This window comes from Theobroma umbraticum, unplaced genomic scaffold (assembly GCF_002168275.2).
Source record: "Theobroma umbraticum cultivar Fairchild unplaced genomic scaffold, ASM216827v3 scaffold_56.0, whole genome shotgun sequence".
Taxonomy (NCBI): Eukaryota; Viridiplantae; Streptophyta; class Magnoliopsida; order Malvales; family Malvaceae; genus Theobroma; species Theobroma umbraticum.
Genome location: NW_018397256.1, coordinates 11,644,024 through 11,662,739, shown reverse-complemented (window position 1 = coordinate 11,662,739; position 18,716 = coordinate 11,644,024). Strand labels below are relative to the sequence as shown.

At 36.5% G+C, this 18,716-nt stretch overlaps 5 protein-coding genes across 9 annotated transcripts; 3 read left to right on the top strand and 2 right to left on the bottom strand.

Annotated features, from left to right (window-relative positions):
- The first annotated feature begins 1,462 nt into the window (after window positions 1–1,462).
- On the top strand, window positions 1,463–4,456 carry LOC110411188 (phosphorylated adapter RNA export-like protein). The gene is made up of 4 exons (XM_021421232.1): window positions 1,463–1,861; window positions 1,976–2,081; window positions 3,413–3,556; window positions 4,009–4,456. Exons 1-4 carry the CDS (start codon window positions 1,602–1,604, stop codon window positions 4,261–4,263), a joined length of 765 nt encoding a protein of 254 aa, XP_021276907.1. The 5' UTR covers window positions 1,463–1,601; the 3' UTR covers window positions 4,264–4,456.
- A 451-nt stretch (window positions 4,457–4,907) lies between these two features.
- On the bottom strand, window positions 4,908–7,268 carry LOC110411129 (putative protein phosphatase 2C 72). The gene is made up of 5 exons (XM_021421159.2): window positions 6,659–7,268; window positions 6,160–6,489; window positions 5,957–6,071; window positions 5,419–5,642; window positions 4,908–5,325 (listed from the first exon to the last, which is right to left on the bottom strand). Exons 1-5 carry the CDS (start codon window positions 6,830–6,832, stop codon window positions 5,122–5,124), a joined length of 1,047 nt encoding a protein of 348 aa, XP_021276834.1. The 5' UTR covers window positions 6,833–7,268; the 3' UTR covers window positions 4,908–5,121.
- A 2,398-nt stretch (window positions 7,269–9,666) lies between these two features.
- On the bottom strand, window positions 9,667–11,241 carry LOC110411729 (BRISC/BRCA1-A complex protein). Its single transcript, XM_021422026.2, has 3 exons — window positions 10,903–11,241; window positions 10,575–10,736; window positions 9,667–10,222 (listed from the first exon to the last, which is right to left on the bottom strand). Exons 1-3 carry the CDS (start codon window positions 11,194–11,196, stop codon window positions 9,869–9,871), a joined length of 810 nt encoding a protein of 269 aa, XP_021277701.1. The 5' UTR covers window positions 11,197–11,241; the 3' UTR covers window positions 9,667–9,868.
- A 156-nt stretch (window positions 11,242–11,397) lies between these two features.
- LOC110411730 (PITH domain protein (DUF1000)) lies at window positions 11,398–14,198 on the top strand. Its single transcript, XM_021422027.2, has 9 exons — window positions 11,398–11,572; window positions 11,776–11,856; window positions 12,071–12,120; window positions 12,561–12,638; window positions 12,909–12,966; window positions 13,048–13,097; window positions 13,330–13,438; window positions 13,546–13,607; window positions 13,938–14,198. Exons 1-9 carry the CDS (start codon window positions 11,489–11,491, stop codon window positions 13,978–13,980), a joined length of 615 nt encoding a protein of 204 aa, XP_021277702.1. The 5' UTR covers window positions 11,398–11,488; the 3' UTR covers window positions 13,981–14,198.
- Window positions 14,174–18,547, top strand: SHM3 (serine hydroxymethyltransferase 3). 5 transcript variants are annotated; one of them, XM_021422025.2, is made up of 12 exons: window positions 14,330–14,989; window positions 15,118–15,169; window positions 15,500–15,927; window positions 16,001–16,175; window positions 16,270–16,387; window positions 16,475–16,587; window positions 16,726–16,848; window positions 17,176–17,280; window positions 17,436–17,522; window positions 17,602–17,709; window positions 17,880–17,952; window positions 18,043–18,547. In XM_021422025.2, exons 3-12 carry the CDS (start codon window positions 15,533–15,535, stop codon window positions 18,315–18,317), a joined length of 1,572 nt encoding a protein of 523 aa, XP_021277700.1. In that variant the 5' UTR covers window positions 14,330–14,989; window positions 15,118–15,169; window positions 15,500–15,532; the 3' UTR covers window positions 18,318–18,547. The 5 variants fall into 5 exon arrangements, with proteins under 5 accessions (XP_021277698.1, XP_021277700.1, XP_021277696.1 ...); XM_021422023.2 differs by lacking the exons at window positions 14,330–14,989; window positions 15,118–15,169 and adding an exon at window positions 14,174–14,313; XM_021422021.2 differs by lacking the exon at window positions 15,118–15,169.
- Window positions 18,548–18,716: the final 169 nt, after the last annotated feature.

Below are 18,716 nucleotides of genomic sequence, written 5' to 3'. Positions count from 1 at the left end.
TTATCTTGAAACGTAGGCATGGACTTGAATCTTTTGGAATCAATTAATAGTGACATAGCGAAGGAATCCCTTCCGTACACTCCTCCTCCACTAGGGTTCGTTGCTCTTGCGCAAGGAGGATTGATTTAGACAGCCCCCTTGAATTTATTATTGAAATTGCATGTAGACCATGGGGTGAACTATATCGGTACACAGCCCCACGTAGAACTAATCAAAGTGCTAGTGATGGATCGCTTCATGAATGATGGCGGTTTAGTGTACGTTTTGTTTGAGTAATATATAATTCAAAGCCAATTATCGACGGCTGTCATTTTCACCAAACTGTATTGCTTTTGTTTTCGCAGCCATTATCATACCTTTTTTTCTTGGCTGGGGGGGTGGGGGTTGGGAATGAACGCCATTGTCATACTTTAATATCAGACATGGGTGAAGTTCCAAGTCGGGCAAGTGGTAGTTTCGTTGATGATAATTCCAAGTCAAGGTTCATTGTCATGCCTAGCTTGCACTTGATTGCACAAATGGATCATGTTATCCGTTACGGAGTATTGATGATAATTCCAAGTCAAGGTTCATTGTCATGCCTAGCTTGCACTTGATTGCACAAATGGATCATGTTATCCGTTACGGAGTAGCAAACGGTGTAGTACAGTGTCAGCTTCTAAGGATTTGCAATGGCTATAAATCAATACGAATTGTACTCCTAAGATTGATTATTAAAGAAATAAAAGGTAGGAATAACGGGGCCGCGACACTCTTTTAGTTTCTAGAGAAAGGAACAGAATTTGTTGAGTAAAATAATGGTTGGAGGGCTACTCCATTGCTATTTACGCAATAACATAATGCCAACTTTGTGGAAAAATGCGGGTATTACTATTATTTGCATGATGCAAGTTTGATGGTGAAGAATTCCGCTCTATGGTGTGTGCACAATATTAATATATTATTCCTGTTGTAAAATATAATTTAAAAAATTAATTATAAGAGAAAAATATTAATAAAATAAAAATCTTATCTAAATATACATAATCAAATTTAAAAATTTAAATTAAATTATATTTATTATGAAAATTCGATACACTGTTTAATTTGATTTGAATTTTTTGAATTATAAGATAATAGACATTTATACATATATTTTATAATAATTATTTATTTATAAATTATTTAAATTTTAAATAAATATTTATTTTTAAAAAAATTTAATTTTTAAATTTATTAATTAAGAAAATGATCACATTTTATCATAATCATTAATAATACTGACAATATATCAAATAGGAATTTTACAAACAAAGGACTGATAAAATTAGCCCAAACGTGGCCCAGAGCCTTTTTATCATTTTTTATTCATTTGGGCTAACTCCATAATATTCAGACAAAAGAATGGCCCAGTCGTTGATCCAATTGCCCTTGCCCGGTTAATGCCCACGAATGACAAAATCCATTCGTCGAGCCCAAAATAACCGCCTCTTGAACTCTCTCGCCACAGAGCAAAACTCGAACAACCGCACCATCACTGCAAGCTCGCCGACAAGCGTTTGATTTTACATATAAAGGTTTACGAAGGAAGGTTTTGGGAGTTGTTTCTTTAGATTTTTTTGATGGGGGAAGGAGAGAGCATATTGGAAGCGATTTACGAAGAGGATGGTTTAGGGGATGGCGAAGATGTTGAGATGCTTGATGTAGAAGAAGGAGAGCTCGTGGATAGTAACTCGGGAAATTATCGGGAACAAAGCGGCGTTGCAGATGCTAACATTGAAAGCGAAGGGTCCCAAAGTAAAAGCAAAAAGCGCAGAGCAAATAAGAAGAAGAACAAGAAAAAGAAGGATGGTTCGGGGCGTAAAGCTTTTGATATAAACAGGTAATATCTGTGAAAATTAATTTTTCATTGCATCAATAAATAAACTAAATAAACAGTATATATAATGGGGTAAGTTTGGTTTTTTGAGAAGAAGTTAAATTTGGGGTTTTGCAGGTTTGTGTTAGATACTTGTAGACGGTTAAAAGAGAGGAAGTCGTACATGGTATACACTGCTGTGGGATGTTTGGGGGTTTCTGCATTAAGTGATCTTGTTAGAGAGGTATTTTTAATTTTATCCCTTTCAAGCTATTTATTTATTTTATTTAATTTTTTTGTGTGCTTAATGTATAATTCAATGTTGGCTTCACCATAACTAAATTGTTTAATTTATAAATATTACTAGTGAAAATTTATATGTGCTTTGAAGTTCTGAGATGTTTGAAACTTGTTGAGATTATGCTGTTGTTTCTTCAGAAAATCTGTATGAATAATGATAGATAATTTGGTTAGGCTGTGTTAATGTTGCCTGTTCTATAATGCTCAGACAAGCTTAGTTGAGTTTGGTTCATGTCACTTTGTCTAGCTGGGATTATGGTGCATTGGTAACTTCTCTTTCAGAAGTTAATAAGTTTGTGCTTGGTAACATTTCTGTCTTAAACCATTTTGAGAGCTCCTCAGCTAATTTTGGTCTTGCCTGTTGCTGTCATCTTGGTGGTACCTCTAAATTCTGAGTAACCTAAGCTTACTCCTTTTACATTGGCCTTTATTTTGTTCCCAATAAGATCAGTGCTTTTAAAAATAAATTACTGCCATTAGTGAACGAGAAAAATATTCATTTCGTTGTTTAAGGAAAGGTGAGAATGTGGGTTGCACTTCATTTTGAGCCTGCCTAGGCTGCCAATGCTTGACCACTCTTTTTAAAAACCATTCCACGCTTAACATCTGATGATCTACAATGTTTTCCCTGCCATTGCAGATTTTTTTTACAGATGTCATTTGCTACTTCAAGTCCTGTGCTCTGAACTGAGATACTTAATAAGTTTCTTTTGATATAGGTTGTTACCAATTTTTCTTTCTTGGACTTGCACAACTCAGCGTTGATGTAAATATTTTATCAAGTAGGTTTTTGCATATCAAACTGCCAACTATAAGAATGCATATGTTCAAAAATGAAAGACAGCCCTTCATGTCTAATTATCCAGATTGTAGGATCATGAGAAAATATTGAAGCTTCATGTCTAATTCTTTTTTCCATGCCACATAAGAGGTGATGGGTTAAAAGTCTTTGCCTTGGCTATTATTGCTTGACCTGTATACGAGGAATAATTGGTAGAAATTCTTGAGTTGTTCTTCATTTTGTCCTTTTACATCTATGGCAACTCTATGCCTTTGGTTGTGTGTTCAATAATTGCTTAATGTTACAATGATGATTTCTGTAGTTTAAGCTTTGAGCAAACAATATTTTCATATTTGCTACTGTGCTATCCATCCCCTTACTTTGTTCCTTTCTTTCCTTCATCCTTTTTCTTTCCACACCCAAGAGCTTTTGCATTTTCTTTTCCAAGCTATTGTTCCTACTGGGATGTCTATGATGAAACATAAAGGTCTCAGGTGGATGCAATTCAATCTTGTGGAGGTCAGATGACTGCTGATGGAAGACGTTGTCGGACAGGTGGTGGGATATTATGGAATATCATAAAAGCACGGGAACCAGCTGCTTATCGTGAGATAATGAAAAAAGCCAAGGACTTTGAGGTTTGTACTTATGGTCATAAAAAATGCTGTTCTTTTCCTTTTAGACAGTTGAAAATATACATGTCTGCATGAGAGCTTTCAATGATCACCTATCAATTGGATGTCTAGATAATGTTGTTAGCAACCAGTTGGGTGGTTCTTCATAAGCTCTGCTTATATAGAATCTATTTCTTAGATCAACACTCAATAGTCTGTGACAGTTTTATGTGGCTTTGTAGTTTTGCTTAGAAATCTGATTGCGGTAGTGATAAGTTCTTTTTTATGTGAGAATTTAGTATGACTCAAGCGACTCTTGTATCTGATATAATAGTCTTTGAACTGGATTCATGACGCCATTCCAATGCAATTCATAAGCCTCTTGGTTCTTGTATAATGTTATGGTCCATTCGATTCTCTTTATTCTTCGAATAGTATTCTAAAATATGTGAGTAATGTTATTTATGTTTTTGCAGAAGCAATTTAAGCAACAAAATGTCGGCCAAGCACTGGCACAGAACAAAGAGAGGTCTTGTCAAGGACCGGCCTGTACACTTGCTAATGGAACTTCAGCAAGTGTTCCAGAAGATTCTCAACTAATACCTGAAAACCTGCAAGAGCAGTTCAGTGCTGAAGGAACACGCAAATCTGTTCATGAGAGGATTAGGGTCCCTGTCTCTTATGATGACCTTCTAGGAGAGGAACCAAAAGACGATAAATATGATCATTGAAAAATTGGAAATTTTGCAAATTTTGCTTGGCATCAATTTTGCATGCATAGATTTATTGATACAAGGGATTTTACATGGTTTGGGAGGCTACAGATGAGATCTTTTTCCCCACTTAATGAGAGAATTACCCAGGTCATTACTCGTTCTTGAATCAAAATGCCATTTTAAAGGTAAAATTTTTTGATTTCTCTTATTCAGTATCCTTTTTCTGGGTTATCTTATTGATACTTGTTTCTCATCTTATCTTTGCTTCAAATGGAGGTCCGATTTAGATTATGGGTCCAGTGGAGAGTTCCATCTTAAGATATTGCTTTGAACTTTAAAATCTGAAACTAATCAAATACTGGCTGGGAGGGGATCAGTGGTTTTGAGTATTGGCTGGTATAAACAGGATGTTTGTGTTGACATTTTCCTAGGTGTTTTACAAGTAAAAGAGGAAAACATTGATTGATATCACTCGAAGCTTTAGAAAATCTCATGTTTGTGGTATGTCTGTCGATAGTCGCTAAAACAGTCCATGTCCCTATTAGCCAAACCCAAAACAAAACGATGAGTAGTTTGGATCTTCCATCGTCGAAGGAATCTGGTTTTATCATTAAAACCTCTTCTCATCTCCAAACCTGTACAGTTCATGACTTTGCGTCAGCCATTAGTTTTAGATCATTAATCAAATATGAAACTGACTGTTCCATACATTTTGTTTTCTTGGCAACGTAATGGATACAACGTGGCTACAATCGTTTGGACCAAGACCTCAATCTTAGAATAGTTAACGGTGGCTAACTGAGTCACAAGAGTATCTAAAAACTTATACGACAAAGGTTATCACAAAAATAACAGAGGAGGCCGACCAACTAGTTAGGTCTTCGCAGGCAAGAAACTTGGATGTTGCTTCTTTTGGAGGAAGAGGCAAACCACGGTACAGTCATCTACTTTTGAAGATGGAAACTTCTTCTTCCATGAGGCGGTAGCTGCCTCCACCACTGCTCTTGCGGCTGCCTGCTCACTCTCTGCCTCCATCACTATGGAGGCAACATGGCTGTTGTTTAGCACATCCCATACCTTAAGAAAACAGGCCAAAAACAAATGTTCAGGTTCATTCTTATAGTGGAAACTTTCTACAAAGCATTATTGCTTCTGTGAAATAGGCTTTACCCCATCTGTTGCAAGAACAATGAACTGATCGTTTGGAGTAAGGTGGTGATAGAAGACGTCAGGGATTGCAATTATTCCATGGTTCTTGAGTAGGAAGTCTCCAAAAGCTCGAGACATGGCCAGGCCTGGAGAATCTTCATGGGGCAGCCACACACGCTGGATATGCGATTCTTCCTTTAAAGCAAGTACCCTGCCATTGCAACTCCTGATTCGTTCGGCTTCACCTGTATCAAAATAATTGATCAACCACTACAAACAAAAAGGATGGCTTGAAGAAAAAAATAATACTCCTATAGTATATGCTCTTCAGTCCTGCCAGGATAACTTTATTTTGATGGTCTGTCCTTCGGAATGACTTGTAGCAAGAAAGATGCTGTGAGCAGTGATTGCTCCATACACCTTAGAATACATGCTGTTTTTCTTCCTGGGGTATACTAAGAGTTGGCAAAGAATTTAGTCGTATAAGAAGAACAAATAATTTTCTGAAGGTTCAGAGGAAGGACTTTTTTTGCTTTATCAGAAAGGAAAAGGGTCTTACTGGGTAAACCAGGCTTCAAATCAGTAGATAATTGAACAGCCTTGATACCATTTGCTGTTGTTGTTCCTAGAATCGCCCTTGAATCGCCAAGGTTTGCAATCATAAGATCCTCACCCTTTGAAAAACCAATAGGGAACAATAAATAAACATGGGACTTCGATTTCCAAATAGTTTCCAAAAATCACAAACGCTAGCTTTCTTACCTGTCTCACAACAACAACAGCAGTGGTTCCACTGGTAGAGCAGTCCAAATTCTCTTGAAGCTTAATCTCCTTGTCCATCACCTTGAAGGCACTGATGCAAGCCTCCTGCCATTTAAGCAAATCCTTGCTTAATACCGATCCACTCTCTAAATCTGCCACTTGATCCTGGAAATTCTTGTCATCTGCTGATGTCTTCATCGTTGCTAGGGCATTCTTTTGGCTTAGCAAGAGTGATGGCAACCGGTTTCTCACCATATTGCTCACTATGTGACCGTTCCTTCCATGACCATCAAAAACTCCACAAAGAGCTCCACCTTCCATTCCATAGTCCTTGAAGAACACAAACACTTCAGAGTTTTAATCAACCAAAAACTAAACATTATATACTCAGTTTGATCCCATCTCAATTCAACCTATTAATTCCTTTTTGATTAGCAAAATAAACCAACTATCATGTTTAAAACTGCCATAACATAACTAAGGAGTAGCAGTGGCAAACCTGATAAAGGATGGCAGCATCCTGGTTCAGTCCTTTGCTTCCCTGCCTAGAGTAAAGAGAGCCAAGTCCCTGAATTCCGATCGAAGCAATGTTTTCTTCCAAGTAGACAACATTTTCCTGGCAGTCTTCAGTCTCATGAATCTCTGAAGATGCAACGGATATGCAGATTCCCATCTCAAACTGAATACAAAGAATTTTCTTATTCTCCACCCAAAGTCACCACCACCTTATTAAATTCCGATCACTTGAGGAAAACAGTCCCTTCAATCATGTGTTTAAGGACTCCCACAATGCGCATGTTAGCAAGATAATAATTATATATGGCGGCACAAGTGGCTCCCAATGACCTGAAAGCACACTCCACTTCATTAATAAATTCGCTGCTATTTCCCCTTCTTTCTTAATTAATTGTTAGAGTATTATTATAGGCTACCCCAAGATTCACCTAAAGAGGCATATTCCTGCAAAGATTAGTATCTTGACAAGACAATCAAACTCTTGCCTCTCAAGTACACAAGGAAATTTCCTCTTCCTCGCCTCAAATTCTTTGGAAATAGCTCTTAAACATATTCGTGGAATACATGTCACATGATTTACAAGCCCCTAACGTTACATTTCATGAAATCCCAATGAACAATTGATGAACTGTGTGACCCAGAGGGCTCATGTAAGCCTAAGTTCATAAAAATTAAAGGCAAAATGGACGGTTGGTCCCTTCCAAAAAGTAAAAAAGGAAGGGGTGGTTGACGCTTGACCAAGTATATGTACTGTACAGGGGAAAAAGACTGGATCCATGGCCAAAAGGAATCAGTTTTAAGATCAACTCAACAGCTTTCAGACACAACTATAAAAAGATGCATTAAAATGTTGGTCAACTCTTCAAAAGAAAAAACAAATAATTAAGCTATTGAAAGACGTTTAATGCTACCCTCAAGAGAGCGTAATCATGGTTCATTGAAGTCTGCCAAGCATGCACAAGTTAGGGGAAAGGAATTGTTTGAGGTACGTCAGGCTGATTCATTGCTTAATCTGATAGAGTTGATCATAAGATCAAAACCGTACAAATTGTGGACTTTTCTTTCAGATCGCTTAAAACTTGGTTGATTATCCAAGTTGACTTTTAATTAACAGACAATTATTCAAATGGATGGGTCCCTTTCCGAATTGGTTGGATTTTGTTTATGCTATGCTCCTGGAGACCAGCGCAGGGCTCTTGATGAGCAAACATGTCGTGTAGTTTTGGCAGAAGCAGCTGGAATTGAAAGAGAAAAAGTCTTTTTATTATTTTATAAAATCACTAACAAGAATTGAAACTAGAAAACTTAGAAGTTTGATCAGTGGGAGCAAGATAATAATAACAAAATTCTAATAACATTTGCTCTATTATTTTTTTTTTCACACAATACTTGAAAAAATTTTTAAATTATTTTAAAATATTTAAATAAATCCCTATGACATTCAATCAAATTTCTACTTTTATATTAGATTAAGACACTTATGACAATATTTAATTAATTATTATTAATTAAAATATTATTTATCATTTTATACGTACTTGACACTAATATGATGTTGATGTAAATGATGAAAATATTATTTAATTAATTATATTATCATGCTATATTATTATTTAATATGTTACTATGCCATTTCAATGTCACATAGTAAAAAATAATAAGTGATATCTTGGTCAACATTTATTAGTTATAAGAGTTTATTTGATTCAAACTAAAAATGTAAAGATTTTATTAAATATAATAAAAATTTACATAAATTTTCTTAAATAATTCATAAAGTTTTTTTAAGTATTATGCCTTCCTTTAACCCAAAATAAAAAAAAAATTCAAAACAAATATCCTTACACAGATGGTAAAGGGTGTTTAACTATGTGTTATTTTTGTCCTTTAGAATTCTCCAATTCATTAAATCAAAGGGAGGAGAAGATTAATATATTCTTATTATAATTTTATATTGTTTAGTTATTTACATGAATGATGAAATTTATTTGAATATTGTAATCATATAATGTTGCCGACTCCCCTTCCTCCAAGGAACCATTGACTGCATTTTAACAATTATTAGCGTTGAATCTATGTAATTCTTATTCTTTAAAGATCAATAATTGATTCTAAACTGGTATTCGAATTAGATAGAGAAACAAAAGCCCACCAGATTTCTACTATTTCGAGTTTTTCATTTTTTGTTGGGTGAAACTGAATAATCGATGCCCTGATTGGCAAACGTAGCAGACTAGAAGCCTAAGAACACGCGTTAATGATGACAGGACGAACATAATCGCAACATTTTGATCCAAGCCATACACTTTTATACGCACGCTTCATTCTTTGTTTAGTCAAATAAACCCATCCTTCTCCCATACTCCGTACAGGTCAGACTTCCATTTTTCTTTTCCCCCAATGTTTTGCATCAGTAGTTTGGATAACCCAGACATCTTATCAGATAAAGAAACTTCATCTTGAATGCTGACTTTAATTTATACAATAGCGTTATACTAATTCTTTAATGGAAAAACATTTGTGATCAAATGAAATGCTTGGAAACCTTGAACTTTCCAGATAAGATTCCTTCTATAATCAAAACCAATGTATTAGGATTAGGCATGCATTAATAATAGAACACTTGGCATGCATTAAATCAATGGTTATAAGCTTTTGCACCCTTTATGTGGACTAGTTAATGTGCAGTCTGCAGCCAAATGTTGGATCAAAGGTTTTTGCATCTGGTGCTCTTGGACAAGTCTTGTCTGGTGTGCGTGTGTAAGTCAAGGATCAAGGAGAGTTCATTACTAAATAAATGCTTAAAGAAATGCTCCTGCGGCTGCCTCTGACATGTTAAGAAAATTCACATTGTCATATCCATTGATCCATAACTATAACAAGAATGATTGATAATTATAGCAGTAAATTTGACAAAGAAGCATCTTCATTCAAGAAGCTGAAATATAAAAAGTGTAAGATATCCCCCAGATTGGATGAGCATTTACTGTGTAGGTGTAAGATAATGATATATTGAATCATATATTAAATGAAACAGTTTCATAAGCACACACAGAAAGGGTTTAATCTGTACAGAATGTTTACAGAAGATAAATAGGTCATCTTGTCCATGTATCTTATTTCAGCACATCCAGAAATCATACTGCTAAAACCCAAGGATCGAAGCAGCATGGAAATTTGGTGGTTAATATTCTCACTGGCTGGTGGATATAAGAACACTATCTTCACCATTTCCTGATTCAGCTGACTTCTTCATAAGAGGCTTGGGAATATCACAGTCGTCTTGAGGGCAACGCTGTTGAGGGTGAGACAACAACATAGACATGAAACGGAAGAGAGTACGTGGTAGACCATGTCCACTCTCATGGATGTATCCTTCATACTCACTAACATGTTCAAGCGCATCAACAAGTGCATCATAGACCACCTGGGGACAGTTATCTGGTCCAGGCTTGTCGTGGAGGTACATCACATCCAAAGTGAAGAGTTTCTGGTTTACAGGCCATTGATGCTGGGGCCGTATCGATGATCTGCAGTATATAAGAATCTAAAAGACCAGCAAAATATCACACCATGTGTCAGAATTACTGAGGAAGAATGAGGAAATAGAAACATTAATATATTTCAACTCTAGGATGCACATACCAAAGGTTCATACCTTAATCTTTACAAGAAATGGGAATCATTCCTAGAAATTCATTAAACAAAGGACGCCTTGAAATTAAAAACAACATCCAAGCAGGTGTAGTTAATGAATTCTAACAATAATTAACAAAGATAAATTACTGAGACACAACCTAATTGGTAGCGACACTTAGAAAAGAAGGTCCCAAGTTCCAATCCTTTCCCCAACTTAACCATAATAACAATGATAGAGAGGAAAAGAAATGGATACTGACCACTCTTAAAATCCGGTTCTGTGCACGAGATTTCTTTGCTTCATGAGCTGCTAAGCGGAATAAATTGGTGAGATCAGCTTGGCCAGAAGAGACGGTAATAGCCGAGAGTGCCCGAACAGCAGCAATGGTAGACTCAACATCACTGCTGAACTCTTTTCTAAGCTGTAAAATCACAGGGAATCAAAAAGAAAAAAAAATTTATAAATAAATAACTTTCAAGTCCTTTATTCGAATTCATGAAATCCTACACTACTTCCTTCTGTTTCCCACATTTCCAATCAATCTTAAACTAAAATTAAAGAAAACAAAAGGAGAAAGGGAAAAATACCCAAGAGGCGGATTTGGAGAGAGTGGCGAAAGCGAAGCGGTGATCGGGGTTGATGGAGAGTTTGGAGTTGACGAAGAGAATGATGGCCTGCCTTATGGAATCCAATCTGGTGATTCCCACTGTTTTCATCTCAACAAGCGACTCTGCGTCCACGTCCACGCAAAATATTATGTCCTCGTTGTTTTTTCGTGTTGGTTTCAGAGTGTAACGCCCTGTTCCACCCACCGAGGCGTCTCCTTCGACTCCTTCCATTTTCATTTTCCCTCGATTTCCTTCCTTCGGTAGAGAAGACATAGCAACCTGGAAAGCGCAGGGACGGATGGGGAGAGAGGAGGAAAGGAAATTGCCATAGAGACGATCGAAACGGTGCGTTTTTACCCTTATCATAACAACTTTAACGGCGTCGTTCTAAGGTGGACTAAAAAGGAAAGTAAAGGTTGGAGAAACGGTGCGTTTTTGCCGCGTGCTTTCGTTCGTGTTTGGCTGTTTTCTCGAGTGTTCTCGCTTTGTTTCCTTCTTCCTTTTGCTTTTTGCTTCTTTGCTTCGTTTGGCTGCGAAAGTGAGAGAGATCGAAGAGAAGGCGAAAATGGCGTGTACGCATGACCACAGCTGCGAAGATCACGATTGTTCTTCTAATTGGTCTCTTTACAAGCACATCGACCTTGCCAAGGTTGTTTCTCTTATTTTTTGTTTAAATATATTGAAGATTCAATCGACTCATTTCTGATTTTACTTGTGTGTTTTCATAAGTGGACTTTTGTTTTCCCTAATTGAATGTTTAACTATAATTTCTTTTCATTTTTCCACTCTCCACTTTTAATGAATTGACATGGAGTATTACTTTCGTTTCTTGGAATTTTGGTTATCGTTTAGGTAACTGCTCTAAATGAGGCTAATCCAGGAAGTGTTAAATCGGTGTTTAAAGCTTGGGAGGACCGATTGAATTCTTCTGGGGTAAATTTTTATTATTGTTTAATTAATGTACTCTCATCTTTCTTATATCATGCATCAGTTGTTTTCTTTGTTGAAACAAATGAAGAAGTGCATATATATATATATTGTACATGCTTGTGTTAGCATGCTTCTGGGAGAATTTTGAATTATGCATCAAAGTATTTGTCAAGTTCATGGTATGTGAAGCTTAATGTGGGGTTTTTAATTGTGGCAGGAACACTTGGAAAGCAATGAGGGTGATCCTGAGTTACTTGTTTATATCCCGTATGTGGCTGTTTTTAGTTGTTTAGTGGTTTACCTGAAAGTTTGCTTTGAATGTTCATGCCTTTACTTGCTTGGATTTACAAACCACCATCTATGTCTGCAGAATTGTTGATATGACAAGTGACCACCTTAAATTTTTTGTGCTTGAGCTAAGTGAAGGAAGCTTGCTGGTTTGAATATCAGGGATGACAAATTCATAATTTGTGTTATATTGATAAATAGTATTCCATTTTATTTTTACCCAATGTACGGGTCTCATTTTTCTGCTTTGTTATACATTATTATTGCTATATTCCTTGCTTGCTAACTCAGGGTATGCTTGAAATGTATATCATGAATCAAGTGGTTGAGTCTGTTTGTTCATTTTCTTGGTTTGGAATTTTCATGTTCCAGTAGTGCTTGTCTAACTTGTCATGTACTTGTTGGGTTTGTTCTAATAGATTTACATCAGATGTGAAGATCAAGAGCATATCAGTTGTTGGCGGTGCTGATGGAACAAGTCCTTCTAAGATGAGAGTGTAAGTTTATATGACTGACCAAGTGGTTTTGTTGCTTCTGAAATGGTTAATCTGCAGTTAGAAAATGAAGGTTAATATTCAACATGAATTGCAGTGATGATATTTTAACTGCTTTCACACTGAAGATATCTTTGATTTTGGTGTTCCAAAGAGCATAAGACTGTAGTGTTTTGAAAGGGGCATCTGCTGTCCATATTACTTTTTTCCTAGTTATTTTCTTTTGCAATTTTCCTAATATAAGATTTTTTTTTTTCAATTTGTCTTGATTAGGTTTATAAATCGAGAAGGCATTGACTTCTCTGATGCTCAAGGCATGCAACCTGTGCAGGTATTGGTTGTCTTGCCTTGCCATGGATTATACTGATAAATTCAGCTCAGTTTGCCTAAAACGTTTATGTTTTATTTGAAGGAGTGGGATTTGGTTGAAAATTTGCAAGGAGTGTTAGAATATCAGACAAGGTAGGTACTTATCCCTCCAAACAGTATTATCTTTGTTTAAGAACCCTTCTCATCCATTTCTGAGCAGTTTACTTGCTTAATTTGTCATGCATGAATACTTGTTCCACATAGCCCTGATCCACTGACAATGTTGAGTTGATGCTAATAAAAGAATTCATAAAATAGCATACCTCTGTTTCATCTCTGTTTTCTAGTTTCTGTCTTTCTGATGTCTATTAATATGTATATCTAGGTATTCAAAATTTCAAAGTGTGGCAAGTATTACATTGCATTTCCCTGAGAGTTTTGGTGGTGACACAACTCAAATTCACTACATTGGTTTTAAAGGTGAAGCCACACAGGTATTTCCCTTGACAAAGCTCAGACCCACTGGTGTTGTTGATTCTTTTCTGTTCCCTGTAAAAATTTGGTGCTTCAAATGATTTAGTTTCCTGAATTTGACTAACAGTTGAAGAGGGATGTTGTTGCAACAATTGTTTATGAAATTACACCCAATCCGTCCGATCACAAGTAAGTCTTTGCTCTTTCTAAATGGTTATGTATTGGGATAGACCTTGAACTAAGCGTTTTAATGCGGCCTGCATTCTTGTTGAATTTTGAATTGTTCTACTATTGATTGAAATGTCTAGATGTTGTAAATCTTGATCATGCATTAAACAGTAGGCAACATTGTGACAGCTGAGATTGATAGACATCTACAAAGCGTTTTCCAAGTTCATGTAGTAAAAACCACTCTTCTTATTTTGATTAAGTTTCAAGATATCCATGCATTAGTTTTCGTTCAATTGGTATTTTAATATGCAACTTAATTTAATTTATAAAAAATGATTACTCATGCAGGACCCGGGCTGAAACTGGTGGAGGCCTTTCTCAAGTGGAGTAAAGAATCTGTCCTACCTCTGGGTGTTCTTGTGAAGAATCTTACCGCTCCTTACATACATTCTATGATGAAAATTACACAAATGTTAATATAGCTGATGCAGAATCCCCCTACCCATCGGTTTCTTCTTTTCTTTTATTTCCATCATGTTATCAAAGAATTTATGCTTCATATACTGCAGGAAGGTTGAAATAGCTAATATTTGAAGTTTGAACTGAGAAGAGTCAAATTGTGCAAGCAACTTTGCATCTGCTATTTCCATTTGGTATCACACTGGGTTTCAGTTTGAAGTTACTGTTGCATTAATTCTCAAATTACTCATCAGTTTCACACCAGGTAAATCATAAAGTACTTCAGGTGAAGAATGAAGTTGGTAAAAACACTAGGCAGATAATAGTAAAACTGATGCTACGTATATTAGCACTTTACATTTCATATTTTACTAAGCTAAAATCCATCCAAGCTAGGTAAGAAAATTGATCACATTTTCTTGTTCTAAATTCTAATATATGATCACAAAAGGAACTATCTTCTAATACAAAATGACAAAGAACTATTTTCGTACATAGTATATGAAAAATCTAATAAAACTTGGCAAGTTTTCAAAAGGGGAAAAAAATGGAATGCCAGGCATGTTTGTCATTTTATTCCCTTTTTTGGCTGTTACTTTGTTCTTCCTTACCTGATGATCAAGACTTGGTAGGCCCTGTGGCAACATCAGAGTCGATTTATACGAGGAGACACGATAGACCATCCCGCAGAGGACTTTTTGGCCTCGACAAAGATTTTTCCCAATTTTCCTCCTCACTTTCTGAGTTCCGAGTTCTGACATCCAAGTCTCCGCTATCCAGCCGCTTGGGTTTTCCAATATTTTTTTCTTTATTATTTTCTTTGTCTGTAAAGCGCGGCTCAATAATTTTAATAGAGTATTAGGGTTTTAGCCACTCACTTGCTTCACTCCATTTCAATAACGTTGCACTCCGAAAACGAAAAAAGAAAACTCTTCCCAAAAGTAGGCTCTCTTCTCTGTATTCGTTGAATCATTCACTTTTTTTTTTCCTTTAAATCCGTTATCCTCTCTGATTTTCAGTTCCAGTTATTGGATTTTATACTTGAGTCATACTTCTTGGTCTTTGCCAGGTCTTTTCTCGCCCACTAATTCGCTCTATTAGATTTTATCAGCGTAGTATAGGTACTATTATTTACGATTCTACAGAGTCAAAAGTTTTCTTATTTTTCGCATTTTTTAGGAAAAAATTGTAGTATATGCTGTAATTCTTGAGTTATATATGTTTTAGGGTGATCTCAGGAATTTGTAAGTGTCAGCTTTATATCTGTCTCCTGCGAGAACTTCACTTTGCATGCAAATCAAAATTTCATTTTTTTTCTTTTTCTTTTGCTTATGGGAAAAAGTCGTAAAATGCTTTTCATTTTTTGCTTTAACAAAGGAGAAGTTTGGGAATTAATTGGTGTTGGGTTGAATTTTTCATTTTAATTCTCTGTTTTGTTCGTAAATTCGTAGGAATTTTGTGAGGAATAGTAGCGGAAAGCCAGAATGCAGGCTTGTAGCGGAGCTGCAATGATGGGTTCTTTGCAACAGCCCATGAGGGTCAATAGACCAGCATTTCCTTTAAAAGGGTCTGGTATTAGTGGATTTCCGCACCAGATTAAGCTTAACTCAGTGAAACCCTGTAGAGCTCAACTTGAAGGGAGCTTAGTCACTGGGAGGCCTCCCTCTTCTGTCCCTGTCCCTGTGCTCAAAAACAGCTTTGTGGACCTTGGCCTCAGCGAAGCTGATCCTGAGGTTCGTGCAATCATTAGCAAGGAGAAGGAGAGGCAGTTTAAAAGCCTTGAGCTTATTGCCTCGGAGAACTTTACATCCCGTGCAGTGATGGAGGCAGTTGGCTCATGTCTCACAAACAAGTATTCTGAAGGACTGCCCGGTAAAAGGTAGTCTATCTAATTAAGCAAAGTGCATAGAGATTTAATTCTGTGCAGCTAATGATCTTATTGTTTATTGCAGGTACTATGGCGGCAATGAGTACATTGATGAACTTGAAATCCTTTGCCAGAAGAGGGCTTTGGCAGCATTTCACTTGGATCAAAAGAAATGGGGCGTTAATGTTCAACCGTTGTCTGGTTCCCCTGCTAATTTTGAGGTTTATACAGCAATTCTTAATCCACATGATCGAATAATGGTAAGATGCTTCTGCCTGTTTTAATAATTTAATTTTTTATCTTTGATAAGATACAAATTAAGAATTTCTTCATCTGCAATCCACATGATAATAGGGTCTGGACTTACCTCATGGGGGACATTTGTCACATGGATTCATGACTCCTAAAAGACGAGTATCTGGCACATCAATCTATTTTGAGTCAATGCCTTATAGACTTGATGAATCTACAGGTATGCATCCTTATTATCAAACTTGCTAAGGTTTAGTGGTTGGTACTGGCTTGGTGGTTGATTCAATTTGTCTGAAATTTGGAACAGGCCTTGTTGATTATGACATGCTTGAGAAGACAGCTACTCTCTTTCGACCAAAACTCATAATTGCTGGTGCCAGTGCATATCCTCGAGATTTTGACTATCCTCGTATGAGGAAGGTAAGGACTAATGTGCTTGCTGATTGTGCTGTAAAGCCTGCCGCCATATACCTACCATGTAGTGATTTTTTTATTAAGTATTTTGGATATTTTCCGTATCTTTGCAAATAACTTATTGGAATTGATATTTGTTTGAAGATTGCAGATGCCATTGGTGCATTTCTCATGATGGATATGGCTCATATAAGTGGACTTGTTGCTGCTTCTGTAGTTGCTGACCCCTTCGAGTATTGTGATATTGTGACAACTACTACACACAAGGTTTGGGATTAATGCTTACAATTGCTGTGTTGAACTCTGTGTATGTTAATTCACTTGACATGCTGCTTTAGAGGATTAGTTTTGCTTGTCCAAATATTGATATTTAGTAAGGGTACCTGAAAAAATTTACTTTCTTGTAGCATGACTAATGTCACTTGATCTTTTCCATCATCTAGCATACAATACAGTTCTGCACTTTGTTTGTCATGCGTATTAGAAAGATCTGCTCTGCCCATTAATTTGCCAAAAGTGTTGTATCTTCTGAGCACTGTTTACTTCATTGGCATTCATGTCCACAGTAAACTCAATTTTCTCATTTATTTCCAGTCTTTGAGAGGTCCAAGAGGTGGCATGATCTTCTTCAAGAAGGATCCTGTTCTTGGAGTTGACTTAGAATCTGCCATTAACAATGCTGTTTTTCCGGGTTTGCAGGTTAGTTTGACTTGTCTCCTTTGGTCCTATTACTAATCTGAATTCCCCTATTCCAACCTTCTACTGACTTTCAAACTAAGGTTTTTAAGTTATGGAATTAGTTATAGATATGAGAGGCATTTATAGACATGAGAGGCATGATGTTGTCTGTGCAGGGTGGTCCTCATAACCACACAATTGGTGGACTAGCAGTTTGCTTGAAACATGCACAGTCACAAGAGTTCAAGGCTTACCAGAATCAGGTACGGCCCTTTGAAGATAAAAATTCAGTCCAAGTTATGTTTTGATGATCTTATCTAATATGTGTACTTCATCCTGTAGGTAGTGTCTAATTGTAGAGCTCTTGCAAGCCGATTGGTAGAACTTGGCTATAAACTGGTTTCTGGTGGCAGTGACAATCACCTTGTACTTGTGGATCTGAGGCCATTGGTAAGTTACTCTGTCCCCAAGACGTGCAGACATGTGCCCTCTTTATCTTCAAATCTTTGAGTAGCATTGGAAGTGTTTTTGTGATTCTTTTATAGATGCCCTATGCTCCCTTCACCTTTTTTTTTTTTTCTAATTTTTTTTATTTATATTAACAACTTCTCTGTCAACAGGGTATTGATGGGGCTCGGGTGGAGAAAATACTTGACATGGCCTCTATCACCTTGAACAAAAATTCAGTGCCTGGTGAGTTACGCCTTATATGCTTTCTTTTTTTAATTCATTAAAAAATTTCCTTATTACACAGAAGGTACTAACACATCTCGAATGTTGCAGGGGATAAGAGTGCACTTGTGCCAGGTGGCATCCGCATTGGATCACCTGCTATGACCACTAGAGGATTCACAGAAAAGGAATTCACAGCTATTGCTGACTTTATCCACGAGGGTGTGCACATAACTATTGATGCTAAAGGATTAGTGTCTGGATCAAAGCTACAAGAGTTCTTGAAGTTTGTGGCATCTCCTGATTTTCCTTTGACTGATAAGGTGGCTAATCTCCGGAGTAGAGTTGAAGCACTGACAACCCAGTTTCCCATTCCTGGTGTATGAATAGTATCGATGCACTCTACTAAGTAATAATGAGAAATTGAGAACATCTTGATATCCAACACAGGTTTTAGGGATCGAATTTAAATGTATCCATAAAGTTATGAACGTACTTGGCGAGAAATTGAGAACATCAGAACAAGGTGAAATCCAACACAGGTTTTACGGATCAAATTTGAATGTATTCATAATGTTATGAAAATTTTGAAGTGTTTGAGATCTTGTATTGAAAATTGTGGTTCTCTCTTGATATATATCTCATTAGTAAACACTTAGTAGTACTCCAATGGCAGACAGGAAGAATTAAACCATTGGTCATGTGATCAACCTTCCATCATCATTATCCCAGCATCTATGGTGTTAAGAGTTGAATTTTACAGATTATTTTGATTATAGTTAATT